Source organism: Moschus berezovskii, chromosome 4 (assembly GCF_049115385.1).
Source record: "Moschus berezovskii isolate FMDL1 chromosome 4, NW_MosBer_1.0, whole genome shotgun sequence".
Lineage (NCBI taxonomy): Eukaryota > Metazoa > Chordata > Mammalia > Artiodactyla > Moschidae > Moschus > Moschus berezovskii.
In genome coordinates this window covers 114,999,805-115,025,465 of record NC_142463.1, presented here as the reverse complement: position 1 = coordinate 115,025,465, position 25,661 = coordinate 114,999,805, and the positions used below count along the sequence as shown (strand labels likewise).

The 25,661-nt window shown below is 49.9% G+C and overlaps 1 protein-coding gene across 1 annotated transcript; it reads right to left on the bottom strand.

Annotated features, from left to right (window-relative positions):
• Positions 1–5,834: 5,834 nt before the first annotated feature.
• On the bottom strand, positions 5,835–15,274 carry SLAMF8 (SLAM family member 8). Its single transcript, XM_055402922.2, has 5 exons — positions 15,153–15,274; positions 12,375–12,701; positions 8,550–8,855; positions 8,365–8,469; positions 5,835–6,603 (listed from the first exon to the last, which is right to left on the bottom strand). Exons 1-5 carry the CDS (start codon positions 15,190–15,192, stop codon positions 6,539–6,541), a joined length of 843 nt encoding a protein of 280 aa, XP_055258897.2. The 5' UTR covers positions 15,193–15,274; the 3' UTR covers positions 5,835–6,538.
• Between the last annotated feature and the right edge of the window lie 10,387 nt (positions 15,275–25,661).

Genomic DNA, 25,661 nt, shown 5'->3' with positions numbered 1-25,661 from the left:
CCAAGGCCAGCTCACTCTTTTGTTGGGAGTTTTAATCTTCAGTGAGTAGCACGGGAACAGAAAACAGGACAGATTTATCCCATGGTAGCTCCTGAGGAGGTGGTCCTGAGGCCTGCACTCTCCAAGGCCTCCTGGCTTCATCCTTTCCGAGGCCAGGTTGGTCAGGATTTTCTTCAGTTCTCTGAGTGCTATAGACTGAATGTTTACATTCCCCCAAATTCGTATGCTGAAATCTAGTCCCTTGTGTGATGGTGTTTGGAGGTCACTTTGGGAGGTGATTAGGTCCAGAGGATGGAACCCTAAGGAACAGAACTGTGCATGTGTGATCAGTCATGTTTGACTCTTTGGGACACCATGGACTGTAGCCCACCAGGCTCCTCTGTCCATGGAATTTTCCAGGTAGAAATACTGAAGTGGGTTGACCATTCGGGAATAGAATTAGTGCCCCTAAAAAGAGACCCCAGAGAGATCCCTCACCCCTTCTGCCATGTGAGGGCACAGCAAGAAGACAGCTGTCTGTGACCCAGAAAGTCTGGCTCTCACCAGACACTGAATCTGCTGGTGTCTTGACCTTAGTCTTCCCCGCCTCCAGAAACATAAATCAGTTTCTAGTGTTTATATGTTCTGTCATATTCTTTTATAGCAGCTTAAACTGACTATGACTTGCTACCCACAAGTTTCTAATAAATTCTTTTTCTGCCTTAGTTAGAACCAGATTTGGTTTCTGCTGCTTGGATCTGAAGATAGCATCCCATTATTCTTAAATATTTTGAAGAATGTGGTTTTTTAAATGCTATATGTATTGCATTCACTCATTTGGCTGATAGCCTGCTGTTTTGTGCTTTCCTGCCAAGAGCATTACTACTTTTGACCCATCTCTCCTTTTTGTCAGTTCGGATGCATTTCCTGAGCACATACTTAGCAAAATGGCAGAAGCAGACAAGCTAGAGTAAATATTCTTTATAGGAAGCATGGCTTGTTTTTGACACCTTGGTGGAATCCTTTCATCGTGCATTTTCCCCACTGTTTACTCATTCATTAACTTAGAATTCATTCTTAAGACTGGGAGGAACTTAATGTTGTTGGGAGGATCCTATGGTTTGTCTAGGGCAGGAATGGCATCTTGGCTTCCAGCTTCAGTTGATTGGTCAGAGTTACATGAGTGTTCCATAAAGACTCAGTGGGAAAAGTATGTCATAATTAATTCTCTGGATTTGACATGGTCATGAAAGGCAGAAGTCTGGATATATGTACCACGTATTTGTCATTCCCAATCTAATGCAACTTCCCACTTTGTCTGAAAAGTCTCTGGTCTATAATATTACTCTGAGATGGTTTCTGCTTAAGCATGTTCTTTGGAACAGATCATTTCATGTTTGGATTTCTCCATTTGTTATTGAGTTCTTCCCTGGGAGTATGGTGCAGGTAGGGGGCTCGGCTGATTTAAATAACCTAGAGCCAGCTCTGACTCTGACACCTACTAGTTATGTGACTCTAGGGAGTAACAGTCTCTTTGGGTCTTGGTTTTCCACCTGAGAAATGAAAAACTTGAACTGAGTAACCACAAAGTTTCCTTCCAGGTTTAAGATCCTATCATTCAGATGAGTCAACATCTGCCTCGCAGAGACATGTTCCATGTGTTCACTTACACAGCCAGGCTTCTGTCAGAGCTCTTCAGATGTTGGCCTTCTGAGTTTTCTGTTCTTGCTAAACATGACCAGTTTCTTTAATCATGGCTGATATGATGAGGTTTCCAGGCTTTTTACCATTCTGGTTATTCTCCTGTGGACATGAATTTTCCAGAGTCTCCCTGGAGGTGTGGCTCCCAGACCAGACCCGGGCTAGTGGTACAGAGGGGCATCCCCACTCCGTGTGCTCAGCCTCCTGGCCAGTGGGACCTGTGCTGACCAGTGCACAGCACACTAAAACTTCCTGAATCGAGGGCTATATGTTTTAGAGGCCCTCCTTCACACTGCCTGCAAAGCAGATGCAGGGGGCCATGGAGTCACATCTGACCGGAGACGGTGCTCCCTCTGAAGACCAGGAAGTAGCCAAGTGATGGTTAACGGAACATGTGCTGCTTCTTGATAAACACAGAAGAAAGATTTGCCAGAGATGTTGTTTGCACTGGTTGGTTTTAATTGATCAATTTTTAAAATGAAAAGATAGTTGATTTATAATATTATATATTTCAAGTGTACAAGACTGCAATTCAGTATTTTATAGGTTATACTCCACACACAGAGTCGGACATGACTGAAGTGACTTAGCAGCAGCAGCAGCAGCAGAGTTATTCTAAAATGATGACTGTACTTTCCTGTGCTGTTCAGTATATCCTTGTAGCTTATTTATTTTATACACAGTAGTTTGTACTTCTCAATTCTATACCTTTATCCTGCCCCTCTCTCCTTCCTTTCCAGTGCTTTTTTTTTGGTTGTTGTTCTTTAAATGAGGCGTTGGTGCTCATACCTCCACTGGTGAGAAAATGTGTCTCTGACCCTTCTCTTTTGCTATTCTGCTCCCCGCTCTCATTCTCTCTGACTTTGTGGCACGTGACTCCTTTGCCTTAGTGGCTTTTGTGTTTACACAGAAGGACAGGTGCCAAGGTTCTTGCTCACAGGAAATACAAGGAAAACAAGGAAAAACAAATGCAGATTTGGAGAGGATTCTGCTTTGTCCATGAGCCTACTAGAGATGATGATGCCAAAATCATCATGGGAGGACTCTGACCCTCAAACAGAAGAGGACCGTCTGGCTTCCCTAAGTCCAGGGACAGGATGTTCTGAAGACCACGGAATCCCAAGTGCTGTGGCCCCGCACCATCACTATGGCCCTCCCTTTTCCTTCCCCACCCCCTTTGTTTTGATACAGTTGCCCGTGCTCACCATAAACCCCAATCATGATCCCACTTCACGGCCTTTGTATCTTCTGCTTTCTGGAATGTTCCTTACCCAGCCACTTCGTGGCTTACTCCACTGCATTTGGACTTCTGTTCATACATCACCCCATTTGTTCTCTGAGGTCCCCTTCTCCCCAACACACCATTCTCTTGTCATCTACTCTGCCATCTACTGTCTCAGCTTTCTTAACAAAGCCTATCCACATGTGACATGTGCTTACTTATATTATCTAGAATAGAAACTCCATGAAGGAAAGACTTTGCTTTATTCACTACTGATTCCCCAGTGCCTTGAAGTATACCCAGCACATGCTGTGCCCTCAATATTTGTTCTTATGTGACGTCAATCCCAATGCTTATCAACACAGACACTCTTCTCACAAAAGCACTTTGAGGTTTTCAGTAGCTGGTTAATTAGTCCACTCGTGGGCAAGTGAGTCACCGGGGATGGGAACCTCCGTTGATTTGAGCAGCATGGATTTGTTCAAAGGCTCTGGTGCACCCCTCTACAAAACCACCATCTACGTGAAGTCACCAAGGGTTGCTGTGTGAAGGGAGACCTGTGAGTTCACCTCATCCAGAGCTGCTCTGGTCTGAGGCGAGGCTCCAGAGATGAAGGCAAGAGAGAAGACGAGTGGTGTGTGTGTGTGTTTCCCCCGTACAACCACCGTGGCTCACTGCTAGACCTTGGGCTTTCTCTTTCACATCAGTTTTAGAGACTGAAGCCAGTTTTGCATGACTCACTGACCAGGCAAGGGGAATGCCCCTGGGGGGCTGGGGGGTGCAGTATTAGCTGCCGTGGCCGTGTGCCCCGTTCACGTGGCCTTGGAAGAGGGTGATGAGGGGGAAGTGGATGCAGGAGCATGAGGTCTCGGTGAAGCCGTTGAGCAGCAGAGGACCTCTGAGCAGGGCCAACAGACAGGGAAATTCCAGGACCAGTCGAGTGGAGGAGTGGTCATGTGAATCTAGAGGCCAGTTGAGCTGACCATTTGTCCAAGGTGAAGTGACTGCCCAGGAACTGGGGAGAAGAGGGAAACTCCTTGCACAGAGCTGGCATCCTGAGAGGAGGGATTGAAGCATCCCTGGGAAAATACTTCAAAATCTACCCCAGTTTCTTCAATGCTTCCTTCCTCTATTATTAAGACTGGAGTGAGGTCCCAGAAAAAAGTCCTATTACACCTGGGAGGAAGGAACTCTGCACCTCACCATTTACTGATTCTGACTGCAAGGAGATCCAACCAGTCCATTCTAAAGGAGATCGATCCTGGGTGTTCATTGGAAGGACTGAGGCTACAGCTGAAACTCCAATACTTTGGCCACCTCATGCGGTGAGTTGACTCACTGGAAAAGACTCTGATGCTGGGAAGGATTGGGGGCGGGACGAGAAGGGGATGACAGAGAATGAGATGGCTGGATGGCATCACCGACTCGATGGACATGAGTTTGAGTGAACTCCGGGAGTTGGTGATGGACAGGGAGGCCTGGCGTGCTGTGATTCATGGGGTCGCAAAGAGTCAGTCACGACTGAGCGACTGAACTGAACTTAACTGAACTGAAGTGTCATGTACAGTTGTGAGAGTTGGACTATAAGGAAGGCTGAGCACTGAAGAACTGATGCTTTCAAACTGTGCTGCTGCAGAAGACTCTTGAGTATCCCTTGAAAAGCAAGGAGATCAAACCAGTCAATCTTAACTCAACCCTGAATACTGTTTGGAAGGACAGATGCTGAAGCTGAATCTTCAATACTTTGGCTACCTGATGTGAACTGGAAAAGACCCTGATGCTGGGAAAGATTGAAGGCTGAAGGAGAAGAGAGTGACAGAGGATGAGATGGTTGGATCGTATTACCAATTCACTGGACATGAACTTGGGCAAACTCCAGGAGATGGTGAGGGACAGAGAAGCCTGGTGAGCTGCAGTCCATGGGGTCTCAAAGAGTCGGAACTGACTTGGTGACTGAACACAACAAGTATAAGTTTAGCTCTTCAATTCTATTTTTTTTTTTCTCCAGTGACAGTACTCCAGAGCTTTTCTGGATAGAACTGCTCAGTGGCAGGCTGTGTTTTGCAAAGATGGCTGCAATAATACCTTCCATCCCATATGCTCTCCTTTCGAAGTGACCTTGAACATCTTTCCATTGAGGGGTGAGTCCCTTGAACTTGGGTGGACCGTCTGCGCTTGCATCTGAAGATGAACGTGACAGACACTAGGATGCCTCAGCACACTGTCCCTCCATAGTTTCCCTTCTGCTTAGCTTTTCCTGGATCCTCCTTCTCTCAGTGTCAGACAGAGACACTCATTCTGAGCTGAGCTGCTTTTCTGAAAGTTGTGAAAGAACTTCCTGTTGGCTGGGCAATTTTTTATTTTTTGACTGTGCACAGCCTATGAGATCCCAGTTCCCCAACCAGGGGTTGAACCTGTGCCTCCTGCAGTGGAAGCATGGAGCCCCAACCACTAATCTGCCAGGGAAGTCCCATGGCTGGGGCAAATTTAATCTCTCTTTTTCTGATCACTGTGCTAGACAGTGAGGAGAGAATCTCAACCGCCCTCCCCACCCCAGCTCCTGCAGGAGGCATGATAGTCAGTCTTGAGGGTGAAGATGTCAATTAAAACTATGTTACCTGCAAAATGTCAGCCAGCTCAAGCAAGAGATGTCAACCATTCCTTGATGATCTAGTACTGTAAATTACCTATGAGGACCATGAATTTGGACGACCTGAAAGTTCTTCAAGGCCAGAAAGAGAAACCCTTGACCCCCATTTCTCCTCATCTGGTTCCAGACCTTTTCTTATGATAATTCCTTGGCTTGCAGTAACCATCAGGGTCTGAGGTAATAGGGGCTGGGGTTGGGACTGGAAGTGGGTGATTTTCTAATGTCTTTTAGAGGCTGGGACCCAGGCTGGAGGTAATCCTTTGACGCTGGCTGGTTAATAGTTGTATTAGTCTTCTAGGGCTGCCAAAACAAGATACCACAGAATGGGTGACTTAACAGAAATTTATTTTCTCATTCTTGGAGTTTGGAAGTCCAAGACCAAGGTGTTAGCAGGTTTGGTTTCTCCTGAGGCCTCCCTCCTTGGCTTTCAGAGGGCTGCCTTCTCTCCGTGTCCTTCCATGGTTTTTCTTCTGTGTGCATGCTTCCCGGGTGTCTCCCCCTCTTCTTGTAAGGACACCAGTCATATTGGCTTAGGGTCATCTCAATGACCTCTTTTAACCTTAATTATCTTTTTAAAGGCCCTATCTCTAAACACAGTCATATTCTGAAATATTGGGGGTGGGGTTTAGGATTTTCACATGTAATTTAAAGGGAACAAATCCATAACAACACTTCATGAACAGAGGAGGGGCAGTGAGTGCTATGGATAATCAATCTATGGGTCCTGGAGACCTTCTGGTGTTCTTGAAGAGATGTCCTGCTAGGCCCATGTTGCCCAGAGGAGGGCCAGAACATGTACCAGTAGAGAGAGAAGGGGGTGGGTGTGGGAGGTGGTGCCAACTGCCCGGCCACTCCTGGGAGGCGGTACAGGAGCCTCATGGGAGGTCCAAGGTCCAAGGTGGTTTCCAGGCACGAGCTACGTCCCAGACCATCATGTGGCTGGGCAGTGGGGTTCCTCACCATCCAGGCATTGCTCATGGCAGACCCTACACGAGGGGGCTCTCTGTCTCTTGATCCACTTCGTCAGCACAGACATCCTTTTTCTTTTTCCCTGGCAGGGAGATAAGAAAGAAGGTAACTCCTCCAGTGTTTGTACCCAAGGCCCCTGAATCCTAACTGTCCTGTCCAAGATCATCTCGGGCAAAGGGATATCTCTCCTGGTTTTCTAAGACCCTGGAAAAGGAGATGCTTCAAGGACAGGAAGTTCTTCCTAATGTCTAGTCTTCCTCTGCAACTGCGGCACACATTTAATTGTAGAAGGTATAGAAACTTAGAGCTGGGACAGACCCAGTTAAATGACTGGCAGAAACCACATGACAGAGCGAGGGCTGGCTTCCAGATGCCCTGAATGGAGCCTTTCCACTTTCCCAGATAGTTGAATTCTCTCTGCTGCTTCTTGGTGGACAAAGCTGCTCTTTACTGAGCCTCGAAAGCATCAGATTAAGTGAAAGAAATCAGTCACAGAGGACCATACAGCTTATGATTCCATTTACATGAAATGTCCAGAATAGACAGTCTAGAGACAGAAAGGACATTAGTGGTTGCCTGGGGCTGGAAGGGAAAGCGGGTTAGGGAGCGATGGCTAAGGGGCTTGGGAATTTCTTTTTGGAGTACTGAGAATGTTCTCAAATTGAGTGTGGTGATGGATGCACAACTCTGTGACTGTAATAAAAGCCACTGAGTTTTACTCTTTAAATGTGTGAATTATATGATATGTGAATTATAGTCCAATAAAACTGTTAAAACAAAAAGCTGCTCTTTTCCTGGCTTCTAACTTCTTACCATGAATCTTGGGGACTCTTTGGGCCAAAGGGCCAGGCCAGACGCTCTCAGGCAGAGACAGGGCCCCTGGATGGAGAGTGACCTCAGCTGTCCCCTCCTCCCTCCTGTACTAGTGGAAAGAAGACGCTGGAGGCAGCTTGGCGGCCCCACCACATGCTCAGCTGCTGGGCCAAGACTCTTGCCTTTGAGGACACATCCACGGTAACAGGGTCTTATGCCTCCTTCTCCTTGCTGGGTCACTCTCTCCATCCTGGGACCAGCCCAGACAGCCTGGGATGGACATGTCCAGGAGGCTCAGGTCAGCAAGGACAGTTCTTTCAGGGGTAGCACATCCCAGGACTGGCTGTAGACCTCAGAACCCAGAGCGCCTCCTTCTCTCTTCTCCTGGGAAAGGAAGCCCTGTGAGCCCCCACCCAGGGAGGTACTTCTCTCAGGGAGTACTTCCTAGGATGGCTGACAAGAAGGGGTTGGGTTTCATCTAGACTTACACCCAGCACAGCTTTATCAGTACCAGTTATGTTCCAGGAACCCTTGCTGGGTGCCTGGAGGTGACCCAGAGTTTGTATTTCGAGGGCTGAGAACTCCATGGAGAGTGACAGCAGTAGGTGCTGTGACTGGGGTGAGCATTGGAGGGTCAAGGCGGGGCACAGACCCAGGCTGGGTGTGCAGGAGAAGTCCCAGAAGGCTTCTTGGAGGTGGCATGCCTTGAGGATGGTGGAGCTGACAGCCAAATGAAGAAAGCAAGTTGGGCAGGAAATCATGGAAAATATTTTCCAGATGGAGAAAGTAGAATGTGCAAATGCCTACAGAGTTACTTGAGAGAGTAGCACATTTGAAAACTGCTAAAGGAATTTCAAATAGTTCAGTCTGAAGGAAGACCAGAATATTCGATGGAGAGGGCCAAGAGATGATGTGGGAGAGGTAAGGAGGGCAGACATGTGAAGCCTAAGTAAGAGGAGGTCCGAACTCGGCCGTCCTCCTCTGCAGACCTGCCTCTTCCATCCATCCCCAGCCCCCACAGGACCCTTACCTGACCAGGGGCCCCAGTGCCAGGCAGACAGACCAGCCACGATCAGGAGCAGCAAGACGGGCATCACCACCAGCAGCACGTCTTTGTAGGAGGCCCTCCCTGGAGCTGGACATGGAGGAGACACGGTCACAGGTGGACCAGAAGCTTCACTATCCCTCAACCACTGCTCCCCAGCCCTCGCATACCTGCCTGGCGATGGCAGCTCTCCCAGGGGGTGACTGTGGCCAGGTCCCAGCTGACGGGGTTGGAGACAATGCAGGAATAGGCCACGCCTTTGTCTCCCGGCCCCAGTGACACACTCAGCACCTGTCCATCCGTGAAGAGGCCACCTGGCTCCATGCCGAGGTCCACAGTTCCCTCCCGTCGCCAGGTGTAGGTTATGTCGCTGATGTTGGGAGCCCAGCAGGACAGGAACACTTGGCAGGTCCTGGGGGGCTGAGCATCCCCTGATACAGCGATGAACACCTTGACCACGGGTCTGGGCACTGCATCTGGGCAAGAACAGCAGAACCGACATGGGTTAAAGGGCTGCTGTGTGCGTGGATCCCATAGCTCCAGCTCTGGGATCCAGGCAGGGCTAGAAGCTGCCTCTGACTAAGCCTCTCTGGCTCTAAAACCTTGTCTTTCTCCCACTGCCCACAGGACAGAAGCTGAATTCCTAAGTCTGGTATTTAACATCCTTCATCAGATAGTTGATGTCAACCTTTCCAACTGTACCTCCGGCTGATCCCCTCCTCACCCATCTTGATTAATTACCTATTCTCCAAATGTGTCATGCTCTTCTGTATCTTCATATGGCTCAGCTGTACCCATATGCCTTTTGTTTCTCATCCTTCTAGAAAACTCCTACCCATCCTTCAAGGCCCAGTGTGGACACACTGCTTACTGCTCTGATCATGAAGCCTTCCCTGATATTCCAGGCATAGCTCTGAGCCCTCCAAGTGCTCTGAGTACCCTTCTGTGTATCACAGTGTTTCCCTGATACACGGTACGTCAGTCAGAGAGACAATAAGCGTTTATTAAGGTAGGCACAAAAACACATTCCTGGACTTTTGGAGCTTTTGGAGTTTGGTGAGGAAGACATACTAATGAGTGATTGTGAATAACTAAGAAAATTATTACAAGAATGCAAAGTTCTGTGAAGGAGCAGACAAGTGGGTAGAAGCTCTGCCTTGTTATTTCCATAACCCTCACTCTCAAGGTGCTCAGCTACCTGTTCAGTTCAGTCGCTCAGTGGTGACTGACTCTTTGAGACCCCATGAATCACAGCATGCCAAATTGGTGTCCTGGTGTCCAGACCATGGCTCTCTTTTGCTATATTGGTTGATGAATAGATCATGAGTCTCATGGCAATGAGTGCCAGCGGGAGACCATTCTGGACACAACGGGAGGGCTGTCTCTGACAGCATTCCAGAGTCAAGCAGAGTAAAACCTCATTAATGCCAGCTCAATCTGGTGGGATTTGTGATATGAAAAAAGAAAAGATTTGCTGGGTGCACTAATAGTATAAACAAAGATTACAGGGGGGGATATTTACACTACTTAAGAGGACAAGCTGCATCCCAACACGATCAGGCAGTAGAAACACCCACTGACATTTCTGGGAACTGATCTGCTAATTCAAATCATTCTCATCCGTTGTCAAAGCAGAGCTCCTGAGGACGGCTGCTTGGCAGCTTTGTGCAATTAGTTCTAATCATGCTATGTATTTGGAAGCAATAAAACAGCAATTTCCTTAAAATCTGTAATTCAGATGCTGAGAACAAGGCATTTTAGAGCTTAGTGGTGTGGGTGCTGCATCTATTATCACATTCCACGTCCTTATTTCACATGTGCTGAGACTCAGAGCAGGAGGCAGGCTCCCTGGCTGCTGTATGGTTGTGAAGGTTGTTCACCGCACAAGGGCCTTGGAACAGGTGAGAGGAGGGTGCTGAATTTCAGGTGGCACTTGGCTTGCCAAACCGTGCAACCTGGGTCAGGGCGGTGTGCATCCATTTAGTCACACAGCGCAGCCCAAGGGGCTCAGCGAGTGATGACGCAGTTGTCTCCCTCTGGGCACGGAGGGTCTCTCCTCCCCAGTTGACCACCTCCCCTCTCTCCCTCAGCGCTTCCCTTTGCCCAGCGCTCACTTCTGTTCTCTATTCTTCCACTGGGGCCTTTTCTTTTCCCTGTTTCTATCCAAATTTCTGAGGTTTTACTAAAATAGGGGTCACTGACACATCTTTTCCAAGCCACTAGGTAGATGAACAGGAGCTCAAAGGCAATTTTATCCTGACCAGCAAAAATAAGGTGGCAGTGGTGGAGGTGGAGGTGGTCGTGATGGAGGCACAGGCAGTGACGGGGTGCGGGTAATGCTGGAGATGATGGGGGTGATGGAGGCAGAGACGGGGGTGCAGGTGATGGGGGTGATGGGGGTGATGGAGGCAGAGACGGGGGTGCGGGTGATGGGGGTGATGGGGGTGATGGAGGCAGTGACGGGGGTGTGGGTGATGGGGGTGATGGGGCTGATGGAGGCAGTGACGGGGGTGTGGGTGATGGGGGTGATGGGGGTGATGGAGGCAGTGACGGGGTGCGGGTAATGCTGGAGGTGATGGGGGTGATGGAGGCAGAGACGGGGGTGCAGGTGATGGGGGTGATGGAGGCAGAGATGGGGGTGTGGGTGATGGGGGGTGATGGGGGTGATGGAGGCAGTGACGGGGTGCGGGTAATGCTGGAGATGATGGGGGTGATGGAGGCAGAGACGGGGGTGCAGGTGATGGGGGTGATGGGGGTGATGGAGGCAGAGACGGGGGTGTGGGTGATGGGGGGTGATGGGGGTGATGGAGGCAGTGACGGGGTGCGGGTAATGCTGGAGATGATGGGGGTGATGGAGGCAGTGAGGGTGGTGCCGCTGATGGGGGGGTGATGGGGAGGGCGGTAGGGGTGGCGGCAGTGACGGTGGTGTGGGTGATGGTGGGTGGTGAATGTGGTTGTGGTGGCGGTGGTGGTTGTGATGTTATTGGCTGTGGAGGGGGAGGTAAAGTTGCTGGAAAAAAAGAATCGTCCAGCCCCCAGTGAATTCAGTCACACCTGCTGAGGTGCTGAGGGCAACTTTGTGAATGACCCTACCAAACCCAGGTAGAGCAGAAGAGCTGCTCAGCTGAGCCCCCACCAACTCAGAGTCGTGAGAAATAAAAGTAGTTGATGTTTTTAGCCAGTAAATTTGGGGATGGTTTATTTTGCAACAATACATAATAAAGAGAACCCATGAATGATATAAATTTGAAATCTCTCAATACAGCTAAAAGAGTTCTTTAAAGAAATATGAAATAATTCTACACTTTGAAATTAAAATTTAAAATGCTGTGTCATAGTTTCATTGTAATATTTACGTTTCTTTTCTGTGGTGCATAAAATAATGGCACACCTTATAACCTGATATCTTAGAACTGATGACTTGTAGGCTAAAGAACCCGCTTGCCAATGCAGGAGATGTAAGAGACATGGGTTCAGTGCCTGGGTTGGGAAGATCCCCTGGAGGAAAGCATGGCAACACGCTGCAGTATTCTTGCCTGGTGAACCCCATGGACAGAGGAGTCTGGTGGGCTATAGTCCATGGGATTGCAAAGAGTCAGACACGACTGAGGGACTTAGGCTAGCCTCTATCCTAGATGCTTTGTCAACTGATTTTACCTTTATGGCATTTCCACGGTAATATTGCTGTGCTGGTTTTGCAAGTGAGAAAGGTCAGTGTCAGGCAGCTAAGTATCGTGTCTAAGGCCACTGAGATAAGGAGACAGAGCTACAGTTCTGACCAGGGCTGTCCCGTGGCAGAGTCTGGCGGCCCCAGCCAGAAACTCAAGTGGGAGAGCCCCAGGAGTTTTCTTACCTGTGGGTGTTCCCTGAATCAGCCATGAGGTCAGAGGCCAGAGGTTTCCAGAACTCCGCTCTCCCCAGTTCCCAGGACTCAAGAGGCCTCTCCGGAGTTGGGTGGGAAGGTGTGGGGCAGAGTCTGCGTCAGGCACACTCACCGTACACTTTGAGCTGCAGGGTCTGGGTCCGGGCCCGACCTTGCTTGTCCACCAGCAGCACGGAGAAGTTGCCGCTGTCTGCAGACTCCAGTGGCCGCAGCTCCAGGCTGAGGTTGCTGTGTAGCTGGGCTCGGCCCAGGAAGCGGGAGCGGTATAGCGTCTCTGGGGAGCCCCGGAAGAATGTGGCCAGGAGCTCCTCTGAAGGCCAGAGGGATCTCCAGATGGCCTCTCGGACTTGGAAACCGGGAGGCTGATCTGCCGCCAGCAGCGCCGAGCCACCCACCTGGCCCTGCACTTGGGCACTGGTGATGACCATGGGAAGTAGTGCTGGAAGGACAGAGCTCCGTCACTTTGCCTGTGCCAAACCTTCTCTCTCTCTGCACTCAGCTGAGCTGCTATGGAGCAGAGGGCCCTTCTCTCCATGCCCCCTCCACCCAAGCTGAGGGGGCACTGTGCCAGGGCCTGGGAATAAATCAGTGAGGGAGAAATTCGGTCCCTGTGCTCACGGAGCTCTGACTCTTACGGAAGCATTCTGCCACAATGGGGAGAACAAGGGCGGGGTGATCGGGTGAACTTGTCTGGCCTTGAGGAGCTCAGAGAAGTGAAGGTTAAGCTGAGACTTGAAAGCGGAATGGGAGTTGGCCAGGCCAAGCAGAGGGCAGCCTGCAGTGGGGACTGGGCAGTGTGAGAGGCTGAGCGAACAGACAAGCAAAGGCCCGGAGGGTGAGAGAGCTCAGTGCAGCAAGGGAACTGAAAGCAGCTCTCCGCAGAGGGTAAGAAACTGCACTGCAGAGCCTGCAGGGCCCTGAAAGCAACTCTCAAGTCTGGGCAAATCCTTAGAGTGATGGGGAGCCTCGGAGAGGCTTCAAGTAAGCGAGTGACATGATTACATCCATGGTTAGAAAGACAGCTCCAGCAGAGCTATGGAGGACGCGGAGGATGTGGCGTCAGACTGAGGCTTTGGCTACTAATCCCAAGGAGGGTGATGGAAACGTGTACCACGGAAGGGAGCAATGGGAATGCGCAGACGTGGGATTATGGTGTGTAGTCAGTGGGATCTGGTAACAGATTCGATCTGGAAGTGAGGGAGTGAGGAGTCAAGGGTGGCTCCCAGGACCGTGGGACCCACTGGGTACCATTCTCCATGATCCAGAAGACAAGGAGAAATAGAATGGAGCTGAGATGGCAAGAGGCTGTTTTGTTGGGAACATACCGCGTTCGACGTGTGTGGGTGACACCTCTGTTTGAATTCCCACTCTGACTCCTTTGCTGGCTAATTTCTGCTCATTCTTGAAGCATTCCTGCCTCCCCAACCTCCCCTATTCCTCACTGCTGTTTACAAACTCTCTGTGTTCTCACAGCAGCCTGGGGCCACCTCTACAAATGCTCTTATCCCTCTATGTTACCGCTTGTTTACGAGTCCCACGAGACCCTGAGTTCCTCTTCTGATCTTTGGGCTCCCCGTGACCACTGCTGTTTAGGAAGAGGATGCAGGAGAAGCCAGCAAGTTTACTTACTGCATGATGAAACTGGCGAGGATTTCCCTTACGCCTGACTCAGCGGTGTGCGCAGGGGTGCAGAGCAGAATAAGTGCAGATAGGGAACATACCCAAGTGTTGCGAGGTTGGTTAGGAAGCCATATTCTGGGTGCCCACTCAGCCAGCCACTGTAGCTCCAGTCCCCAGTCCATCTCACTGCCCTGCCAGCCCCAGGAACCTCAGTCTGAACTGGGGATGGCTCCAGAGCTACTGCACATCGGAGATGCCACATCCAGAGAGCACAGCATTGGACGTCAGTCAAGACTCCTGTTCTATCCTACTCTAGCTCTGCCATGAATAAACTGAGCAATCTTCTGGGGCACTCTCCTCCCTTCTGTCATCCCATCCAGAAAACTAGGGGGTGCATTCAGTCAGTGGTGCTTTCACCACTCAGAAAAATTATTTTAGCTTCCCATGTCTAGGGATTTGAAAGATTTTCGAACCTAACAGAACCTAACAGTCCTTTAGGGCAGGACTTCATTCACATGTTTAAAAATGTTGACACTTGCAGATTTTTGGAGCCAGGAACTCAGGTGGGAAACCCAGACAGAGTCGTCTCAAAGGCCCTGTGAGTCTCTGATGCAAACAGAAGAGTCTGAGTCTTTGCTGCGCCCACGACTCTCATCCCCTGGCCTGGCACTGCTGGCCTTTGTCACACTGACCACTGGTTGACCAATCAGGGGAAGGGGGGGTGTCAGGCATCAGACAGGACACAAGGGGTGTCACCCAGTGCTGAGGAGACCTGAGGTCTCTTCTGACATCACACTGTTATCGGCCACCCGGAATCTGCATGCACTATATTAACTTGCTTTTGCTTCTTACCCTCCTCGGTGTCCACTTTCACAGACCTTGGGGTGGGGGCTCAGTTTTCCCACAGGCAGCTGAAAAGACATCCTTAGACTGCAAGAGCCCCACTCTCCCCTGCTCCCCCCAGACCATATTTAGAATTTGCATGCTGCCAGACCCTCACGTTCTCACCACCGTATCTAACAAAACCAATGGTCCTACCAGCTTCAGTTTTAACCTCCCTGGACCACAAAACAGCTCATGTCTCATGGACACAGAGGCTCCTGGTGCTTCCACCCTTCTTCCTAAGTTCCTGTGTCTCTTTGCCCCTGCCTGGCTTTCAAGGCTGCCCGAGAACTTGCTTCCATCTTCCCTACCCCTCCTCAGCTCCTGGGTTTTCCCTTGGAATGGGGAGGGGCCTTCAGGTCTCTGAGGCTAGGCCTGCCCCACTTACCTTCCCAGAGAAGCAGACTCCACAGAGACCACACAGCCATACTTCAGAGAGGCAGACGAACTCCCTCGACGACCCAAATCCAGAACATCCCAGGTCAAGTGGATGCATGGAAGGAGTTGTGGTCCTTCTGGAAAGTCCCATGTTCAGAAGGAGGAATCGTGACTCAGAACACGATGCCCCGAAAGTGAAAATATCCAGAGGAAAGTGGAAGTTGGCCTCAGACTTAGCTGGGCTCTTTCAGGAGCCAGTTCTTGTAAGTCAGCCTCTTTCAATGCCTATGGTCAGCTAAGGCAGACGGCAAGCGCCCCCGCACAAACCTACATCCCTCTCACTGAGTCTCGCCGGACAGCCCCCATCCCACTCTGCCTGGCTGCCCCTCCTTTCCTGTTGAAGCCACGGAAAACCCTCTAAACTGCAATTCCCGTTGTCACTTCTCCTCTGCTTAAAATTCTTCCATGACCTTCAGCTGCCCTCAGGATTAAGAGCAACTAAACTGTTGGCTTAGGATACAAGGCCCTCCTAAGTCCAACTCCGACCTGCTTCTCCTAGCCTGGCGTCCCATGCCCTTCCGCTCCCCAACCACGCCAAGCAGTGCTGCCTCTTCTCATAACTGCCAATTCCACACTTTCACGTTGTGCTCGATCCTCCACCAGGCAAGCTGTCCCTCCCATCCTCCCGGACTTGCTGAGGTTATGTGGGCTATGCAGCTGACCAGACTCCCACTCAGGGCTTCCTGGCCACAGGCGGTGTGGAGAACCTTCCCTTCTGTGTGCTCAGGGCACACCTGTTCTATGATCACTCTTAACACATTGTCCTGTAACCGTTTTCTCATCTCCATAGACTCTTTACTGCCAAGGTCTCATATTCCTTGTGTTCCCCTTGGTGCTGGGCAAGTCACACATGCTTTGTTGTTTAGTTGCTAAGTGGAGTCCTGTTCTTTGTGATCCCATGGACTGTGGGCTGCCAGGATCCTCTGTCTGTGGGATTTTCCAGGCAAGAGTACTGGAGTGAGTTGCCATTTCCTTTGCCAGGGGATCTTCCTGACCCAGGAACCGAACCTGCTTCTCTGCGTCTCCTGCATTAGCAGGAGGTTTCTTTACCACTGCACCACTGCATATCAGGGGCTGTGAGGCCGGATCTTAATGGATGCTTTGCTGTGATTCATGCGGTCACGGAGAGTCGGACACGACTGAGTGACTGAACTGAACTGAACTGAATGAATATTTGTTAAATGAGGGCATGAATTCTAGAGATGGTTACATATTTTGCTTCCTGAAAGACCTACAACTCTTCTTCGAGAGGATCTGATTATCTCCCTGTTAGAGATGGGGGAGGTTGAAGGCCAGAAGGAGGTTAGCATCTTTCTGGGGTCACAGAGAAGCAGAGCTGTGAGCTGAGCTTCAGAGCATGGTCCATTCTGCCAGTCACCCCATCCTCACTACCTTTATCTTTTCACTTTTGAAAGTTACTTGGTTTCTTGAGTAGAGGAAGGTTTTGCAAGAAGATAGGGAAGATCCCCGAGCTTCCTGCATGTCGCTTGTGGTGGCTAGTCCTGCCTAGCTTCTGACCTGTCAGTCAAATTGGACACTCTGCTCTGGACCAATAAGGAGGCAGATGTGGTGGCGGATGAGCAGGAGGATTCCAGGATAGGCTTCCCGCCCTCCAGGTACTCACCACCAAATGGTAGGAATAGCACATGCTTAGGAAGGGAAGACCCACCACGGACAGACATGGGTCTGGGCAAAAGAGCAGCACAGATGGCCTACCCCACACGATCCCATGGACTGTAGCCCACCAGGCTCCTCTCTTCATGGAATTCTTCAGGCAGGAATACTGGGCTGGGTTGTCATTTCTTTCTCCAGGAGATCTTCCTGACCCAGGAATCGAAACTTTGTCTCCCGCATTTCGAGCAGTTTATCATCGAACCGTCGTGGAAGCCCCTGGTGGGCAGGGGCTGCTTCCTTAAAAGGAGGAATTCGAGCTGCATCTTGAATATGGATATATTTTAGATAGTCTGAGAAAGCAGGGTGGGCCAGAGGTTGGGGTGGGGGTGCTCTGAGCATGAGGGGAGAGCAGTGTGTAAGGCTTGACAGTGGGGAGGTCCCAAGTAGGCTCCAGGGACAATGAAGGACCAGAAGGGGGAACCCTCTAAGGCTGCTGTGGGTAAAATGGAAAGGGAGGTTTGGGGTCAGATTGTGGAGGCTTTGAGTGGAGTTAAATTTAGGCTTTTACTCGAGACCAGCAGTTCTCATCCTTGCTGAAAACTTGGGTTCTCAGGGATTCTGTTCAGTGGGGCTGGGCTGGGTCTCAGGAGCCTGTCGTTTTTACAATCACTGCATTCTGGGCGGTTCTGAGCTGGCGGATGGAGGGAGCTCTGAGAAGCACTGCTTGAAAGGACGGAGCTGTTTGTTACCCATTTTTGGCTAGCTTGCTAGTGGGAGGACAGCGTGCAGGGCTGATTGCTGTTCTTTAGTTGCTAAGTCGTGTCTGACTCTATGTGACCACATGGTCTGTAGCCTTCCAAGCTCCTCTGTCTGTGGTATTTCCCATGCAAGAGTACTGGAGTGGGTTGACATTTCCTTTCCCAGGAGATCTTCCCAACCCAAGGATGGAACCCACATCTCCTGTGTCAGCTGGAGGATTCTTTACCACTAAGCCACCAGGGAAGCCCAAAGTCACACTGAAGCAGAGGATGGTTTCGATCCATTAACCCTTGGGTTATGGGCCCAGCACACTTTCACTGTACCACTCTGCTACCTCAGGGCTGATCGGGGAAGAAAAAAGAGGCAGGATGGCCTGGGTAGCAGCTGTTGTGATCATCCCGACTGAAATAGAAAGGAACCCTCTAGAGAGAAAGGGGCAGAGCTGGAGTCATGATGAAACTAACCCTAACCTGCCTATAGGCAGAGAGGCCAAAGGAGGGGATCAGCTATATGACTCCACTGTCAGTTCCCTCATCCATGTGTCAGATATTTATTGAGCATCTACTTAGGTGCCAGGTGCTGGGGACACAGACATGAAAGGCACAGCCCCTGCCCTCAAGGAATCTGCAGTTCAGATGAGAAGATGGACATGTAACCCAATAATTACAATCAGCGTGGCCAGAGCAAAGCCAGCTGTGTGCACAGCACGCTATGGCAGCCAGAGGGTGGATGGATAGGAGCCAGCAGGGTGGGCAGGAGGCTGGGAGGGCCCTGTGGAGCTGGGGTGGTAATTGAGGTGAGCCTTAGGATATAAACAGTCAAGGGTGAGGATAGGCCTTAACTCAAGCTCTGGGGTTGGATTTTGTGGGTTCAGATCTTGGCTGTGAAACGAGCAAAGTGACTGCCCTATGTTTGGCATCTTCATTCATGAAATAGAGATTAATAACATTATCTACATCTTCATGGTGCCCTCAGGGGAAACCACTTAGAATGGGGTCTGGTGCATAGTCACGTGAAATAAAGAATGTTGCCCACCATCCAGTTCTACAAGAATCAAGTCATTGGCTACTGCAGTTGTTACCCTGAAAGGAATTCACGGTGACAATCAGGATGAGGCCCTCTGTGCTCTGGGAAAACAGGTGGAACAGGCCCTCAGATACATTGGGAGAAAATTTTATGAACCCTATTTCTTGCATCTTCCCATACTTGGAAAAGCAATAAAATCATTAACTAAGATGGCTGTGCCTCATGCCTAGCAGCAACCTTCTACCAAGGTGTGTGCTGGATTGCACGTACCCCTTCTCCCAAACCACATATATGCTGACCTCCCTAACCTCTTCGGAGCAGCTTCTCAGAGCAACTGGAGAGGCTGTCTCCTGGGCTCTAGTTCTCAGTGAGTCTCCAAATAAAACAGAGTCTCTCAGCTCTCACATTGTGCAATTCAATTTCAGTTGATAGTCTGCACTTGAAAAAATTAACCATTGTCACTACGTGGTCAGAGAGAGGGAAGAAGGCGAGCTGGACAAGTGCAGGTAGTGCAGTGTTGAGGTTCGTGCAGCCCTGCTGTAACTCTCTTCTCCCAGACTGGGAGCTCCTGAGAGTGGGGATCAGGCCCCCTTCATGTCTGCACCCTGTATATCACCAAGGACAGGCTTTCTACCAAGTGGTGCCCTCCAAACAGGTGTTGAAGTGGATTGAATGATTCTGAAGTGTCAAGGCCAGGTTTGGGGTGGCCCTGGGGTGCAGGAGTCTGGCCAGCATGTGAATGCTGGAAATACAGATGCGGAATTCCCTTGGGGGAGACAGTGGGCAGTCACAGTCCCTCTTAGCAGAAGGGGTGGTCGGTAGTGGTCCATCCCAGCAGGACATGAGTTGCTGTCTCCAGTACACCAGCCCTTTTTCTTGAGGGGAATTTCAGGGGGGCTGAGAAAGTGGGAAGGAGGAGGTTGGGTGAGGACCTGAAAATATCTCACGCACCTCCCCTCAGAGAACTCGCAGCCCTGAGACAGCTGGAGAAGAACCGACTGGTAAAGGCACAGGAAGGGTTAAGTCGTGGCGGCAGTTTCTCCCCCCACTGCTAATCACTGGTTCAGACCACATTAATTACCCAGCCACAGGGGGAGTGCAGAGAGCAAATTAACTGCTGAGTTCAAAGGGGCCACTCCCCACATTTCTTAATTAAGAGAGCAGCTGGCAGCCTGGGCTGAACGCAGCCTCCCTGGGGCCTTTCAGGGAAACCCTAGCGGCTGAGTCCGAGTCCGCCTCTGCCCAGGCCCGGGCAGAAAAGGCAGCCCTGTCTGCCAGGTGGAGTGGTCTGCATTCGCCTTCACTGTGGGCTGGGGGTCGGGGGCTGGGGGGAGCAGGTGTTAACTGTGGGCCTGGAGGGAGCAGGTGTTAACTGTGGGGGTGGGGGGAGCAGGTGTTAACTGTGGCTCATCTGAGCCCGAAACCCTCAGCCCTGAGAGCAGATTTCAGGTCAGGTGGTGGTGCAGATTCAGGGTTGGGTGGAACTGTATGCAGTGTGAAGGGTGGCCCAAGCGATGCCCTGTCCCTGCCTACTCACACTTGTTCTTCTTGGATTGGCCTTTGGGCAGAACGGCCTCGCTCCCTCCTCCCCTCCTCGCCCCCCGACCGCCCCCTCCCTGCACCGGGAAACAAGTGGAATAGCGGGGGTGGGGGTGGGGGGTAGGAAGGCAGAATGTTTGAGAAGAGAAGGGAGCTGGCAGAGGAAGAGCACCGGACCGGAAAGGGTGGGGGGGCCTTTAGAGGCTTCTGGAATATAAGGCAGAAAGCAGGGTGTTCCTGGGGGTAGGTGGGTCTCTGGGCACTGCTTCTTTTTTAAAAAAATTCATTTATTTATTTTAATTGGAGGATAACGACTTTAGAATATTGTGATTGTTTTGGCCATACATCAACATGGATCTGCCATCGGTATACACGTGTCCCCGCATCCTGAACCCCTACCGCTTCCCTCCCCACTCTATCCCTCCAGGCTGTCCCAGAGCACCGGATTTGGGTGGGCACCGCTTCTAAGCAGGATGGGGCCGAGGGGCAGGTAGAACCCACATGAGCCCTCTCTGTGTCTACCTTCGCCTACACGGTTCCCATGGAGTGGACCAGCTGCCTGCACCACCTGCCAGCTGATGCTGTGGCAGCCCAAAGGCTGCCCTGGCGAGGGGGTGTGCTGTGCGCACCCCTCCCTTGGCAGCCAGCTTGGTCAGTGGCGCTGCCCTGTCGGGGAGACTAGGCTTGAGACCGTGTGCACATGTGTGAAATGGACACATCTTACTTCCCCTGAGAGGACACTCTAGTGTCTGCCCGGGCCAAGGGTGGCTTCTGCTTCAGTGTTGGTGCCCAGGGCGCCTCTCCTGCCTCACCCTCATCCTGGCCTCGCTGGGAGTTGGTAGAGGGAATGGGGCTGGTGCTCACAGCTGGAAGTGGGAAGACTAAGGAGAGGGGAGAAAGAGGGAGCCTATGAAACCGCTCTCAGGAGACTGGGTGGGAGGGGTCTGGGGCTTCAGCAGGCAGGGCCTGCTTTTGAGGCAAAGACACACTTTCTCAGAGGGTGGAAGAAAGATGGCACAGAAACGGAAGCAAGCCGTGCCTGTGCTGTGTTGAAGTAGAGACGGGGAAGAAGGAAACTCGTTTCTTCACTCACTTGCTTACACCGTATTTGCTGGGTTCCCATGGCGTGCACACTAATGTACTGAAAACATGTTTATCGAGAGTCTAGCATGAGTAAGCCCTGTGAGGTCAGGAACACAGGCTGATGACGACAGCGATCATGCTCATGAAAGAAACAGTCACGATTGATCTGCACCTCACATGGGAGTGAATTCCTGAAACAAGCACAACAGAGGATCTTCATTCACAGAGTGGTGTGTGCTGAAGAAGCAGCCTTGGTGATGCTCCAGGTCTGCCAGGTACAACTTCTTCCGGCCGTGTAGACAGAGATACAATATGGGGAAGCCTGGGTCTTTCCCATGCTGTGCCCCTTGTCTGCACTTACTGTCATCACAGTTGAGACAAAGATGAAGGATGCAGAACTGTTTAGTGGGTGCTTATTTAAATAAAAATGTAGGGGGTCTATTTCCTAGCCAAATTTAAAATGACCTGGAATTGAAAGAAATTCCAGCATGTGCAACCTGCCTGGTTCAGGGAAGGGCTGTGGTCAGTTTTTATTGTTCATATCTAAATGGTATAGCCACATACAAAACAAGGGTGGGGTGTTTAATGAGACCTAACAACGAAGTTGTCCAATGAATGGATCGATCAGACCACAGTGTAGGCCGATGTCCAAGTCCCTGACTGCCCAAGAGGACCACTAGGGAGCAGCCCTGAGGCTCCTGGATGTCCTCTTCCTCTCCACATTAAGGGGCAGCTCCAGACTATCTCTTGGTCCTTATCCCAGCTAAGCTCTCTTACCCTGTAAATGACATGACCCCACAGAGCCCAGGTCCCTAGATGAGGCACAGCTAACTCACCCCTGCTGGATAAGTGTTTGCATTTAGCTCTGACTCAGAAAGGAAAAGAATGTTTCATATTTCAGAGCCTTGATCAAGCATGGAGGCTGCTGTGGGCCTTCCTGTGGGGAGCAGAACTGAAGCAGGCTGTGGGATCCCTTCTGCAGGGTCTGGCCCTCCCTGGGCAGCAGTCCTTCCACCCCTGCCCACTAGCATCCTCTGGGAACAGAAGCAGGTACCTACTCTGAGAACTGGAGAAGGGATTTGGGGCTGGATGTGTTGATATTAGGGCTTCAGGTGTCACTAGTGGTAAAGAACCTGCCTGCCAATGAGGAGACCAAAGAAACTTGGTTTTGATCCCCAGGTTGGGAAGATCCCCTGGAGGAGCTCATGGCAACCCACTCCAGTATTCTTGCCTGGAGAATCCCAGGGACCGAGGAGCCTGGTGGGCTACAGTCCAGAGGGTCACACAGAGTCGGACACGACTGAAGTGACTTGGCATGCATGCACTCACATGTGCTGATATTAGGTAAACCAGAGAGAGTCTAAGCTGAAGAATGTGGGTTTCCTCTAAAAGCTTTATTTTTTCTGTGTTCTTTCGGGAATTCTCTTTTCCTTTACTTCTTTTAGTAATTGTTCATTTTGGAAAATTCCAGCTCATTGTTTTACAAATTAAGGGTCTGAGGAGAGAGCAAAGTGTCTGAGACACACCAGGCCAGCAGTGTGTGTGTGTGTGTGTGGGGGGGGGTTGGGGAGGGAGAGAGAGATACAACTCCTCTCTCCTGAGTTGAAGGACCCGTTTTTCTTTATTACTCCCAATCCACTGTGGAGCTATACTTTTGTACAATACCATAAAAACTAATTCCTAAAAAAACATTGAAAGAGAAATACAAAACACAAGCCCTCGTTTTAATGATTATATTAACAAACATAAAATTACTCTATCAGATTGATATAAAAGTTCCTAAATTCTTGTTTTCAATTGTTCTGTTATTTTACCTGGACTGGTAAATTCAATTCATGGACAGACCCCAGTTCTTGGACCAGGAGCAGGTGTGGGCAGGGGGTATGAAAGTTCAGGATGGAGATGGTCTGTGGGGACGACTGGAGGGCTAGCTCCTTCCGGTTCCCATCATCACTGTTCCCTTCATGAGCTGTCTCACCTCTGTTTTGCCTTTTTAGAAAGGGGTGGCTCATTTACAGGGGGCCTGGTAAAGGATTGGGGTTGGGGGAGGGTTACTTCCTGATGGTCCAGTGAAGACCCTGGGCTTCTCGGTGGTGTGTGCCTCTCACTGATCCTGGCGGAACCAAGGGGGCGAAGGGGAGGGGACGCTGGTGTATTCTGGCTGTGGACAGGATGGGGATGAAAGAGACAGAGGATCAGGCAGAGGAAGGGTGGGGCTGGAGGGAGAACGGGGAGTAGAAAAGTGAGAAAAAAGGGCTCGCCTGGGTTGCCTTACCCACTATCTCCTCCCAGGGGAGAACTGCAAGCAATTAAGCTCCCAAAGGCAAGCGGACTGATTCACTTCCATGAAGTATGTATTTTGGAGGTAGACCAGGCTTTTAAAACTTTCATGTACATGCAAATTGTCCGCCTGGAGATCTTATTGAAATGCAAGTTCTGATTCAGCAGGTCTGGGCGTCTGTGTTTCTAATAAACTCAAGGGGAAATGATAGAAGTTTGCAGCTCTGAGGGGCCAGGAGTTCTCTGAACATAAATTTCTTGCTAGGAGAGGAAGGTGCCAGTTCTGGTAATTTGGACCCCACTCTCTGTGATTCCACTGCAGGGGCCCACAGAGCAAACATATATTAATAACTATGTGACCTAAATCAACTCCTTATGATTATACAGTGGAAGTGAGAAATAGACGTAAGGGACTAGATCTGATAGATGGAGAAGCTCTGTACAGTTAGCAAAAACAAGACCGGGGCTGACTGTGGCTCAGATCATGAACTCCTTATTGCCAAATGCAGACTTAAATTGAAGAAAGTAGGGAAAACCACTAGACCATTCAGATATGACCTAAATCAAATCCCTTACGATTATACAGTGGAAGTGAGAAATAGATTTAAGGGACTAGATCTGATAGAGTGCCTCAACAGGAACTATGGACGGGAGGTTCATGACATTGTACAGGAGACAGGGATCAAGATGATCCCCATGGAAAAGAAATGCAAAAAAGCAAAATGGCTGTCTGAGGAGGCCTTACAAATAGCTGTGAAAAGAAGAGAAGCGAAAAGCAAAGGAGAAAAGGAAAGATATAAGCATCTGAATGCAGAGTTCCAAAGAATAGCAAGGAGAGATAAGAAAGCCTTCCTCAGCTATCAACGCAAAGAAATAGAGGAAAACAACAGAACAGGAAAGACTAGAGAACTCTTCAAGAAAACTAGAGATACCAAGGGAACATTTCATGCAAAGATGGGCTCAATAAAGGACAGAAATGGTATATGGACCTAACAGAAGCAGAAGATATTGAAAAGAGGTGGCAAGAATACACAGAAGAACTGGACAAAAGGGATCTTCATGACCAAGATAATCACGATGGTGTGATCGCTCACCTGGAGCCAGACATCCTGGAATGTGAAGTCAAGTGGGCCTTAGGAAGCATCACTACGAACAAAGCTAGTGGAGGTGATGGAATTCCAGTGGAGCTATTTCAAATACTGAAAGATGATGCTGTGAAAGTGCTGCACTCAATATGCCAGCAAATTTGGAAAACTCAGCAGTGGCCACAGGACTGGAAAAGGTCAGTTTTCATTCCAATCCCAAAGAAACACAGTGCCAAAGAATGCTCAAACTACTGCACAATTGCACTCATCTCACACGCTAGTAAAGTCATGCTCAAAGTTCTCCAAGCCAGGCTTCAGCAATACGTGAACCATGAACTTCCAGATGTTCAAGCTGGTTTTAGAAAAGGCAGAGGAACCAGAGATCAAATTGCCAACATCCGCTGGATCATGGAGAAAGCAAGAGAGTTCCAGAAAAACGTCTATTTCTGCTTTATTGACTATGCCAAAGCCTTTGACTCTGTGGATCACAATAAACTGTGGAAAATTCTGAAAGAGATGGGAAAACCAGACCACCTGACCTGCCTCTTGAGAAACCTGTATGCAGGTCAGGAAGCAACAGTTAGAACTGGACATGGAACGACAGACTGCTTCCAAATAGGAAAAGGAGTACGTCAAGGTTGTATATTGTCACCTTGCTTATTTAACTTATATGCAGAGTACATCATGAGGGACGCTGGGCTAGAAGAAGCACAAGCTGGAATCAAGATTGCCGGGAAAAATATCAATAACCTCAGATATGCAGATGACACCACCCTTATGGCAGAAAGTGAAGAGAAACTAAAAAGCCTCTTGATGAAAGTGAAAGAGGAGAGTGAAAAAGTTGGCTTAAGGCTCAACATTCAGAAAACTAAGATCATGGCATCTGGTCCCATCACTTCACGGGAAATAGATGGGGAAACATTGGAAACAGTGTCAGACTTTATTTTTTTGGACTCCAAAATCACTGCAGATGGTGATTGCAGCCATAAAAATAAAAGACGCTTATTCCTTGGAAGGAAAGTTATGACTAACCTAGATAGCATATTAAAAAGCAGAGACATTAAAAACCAAAG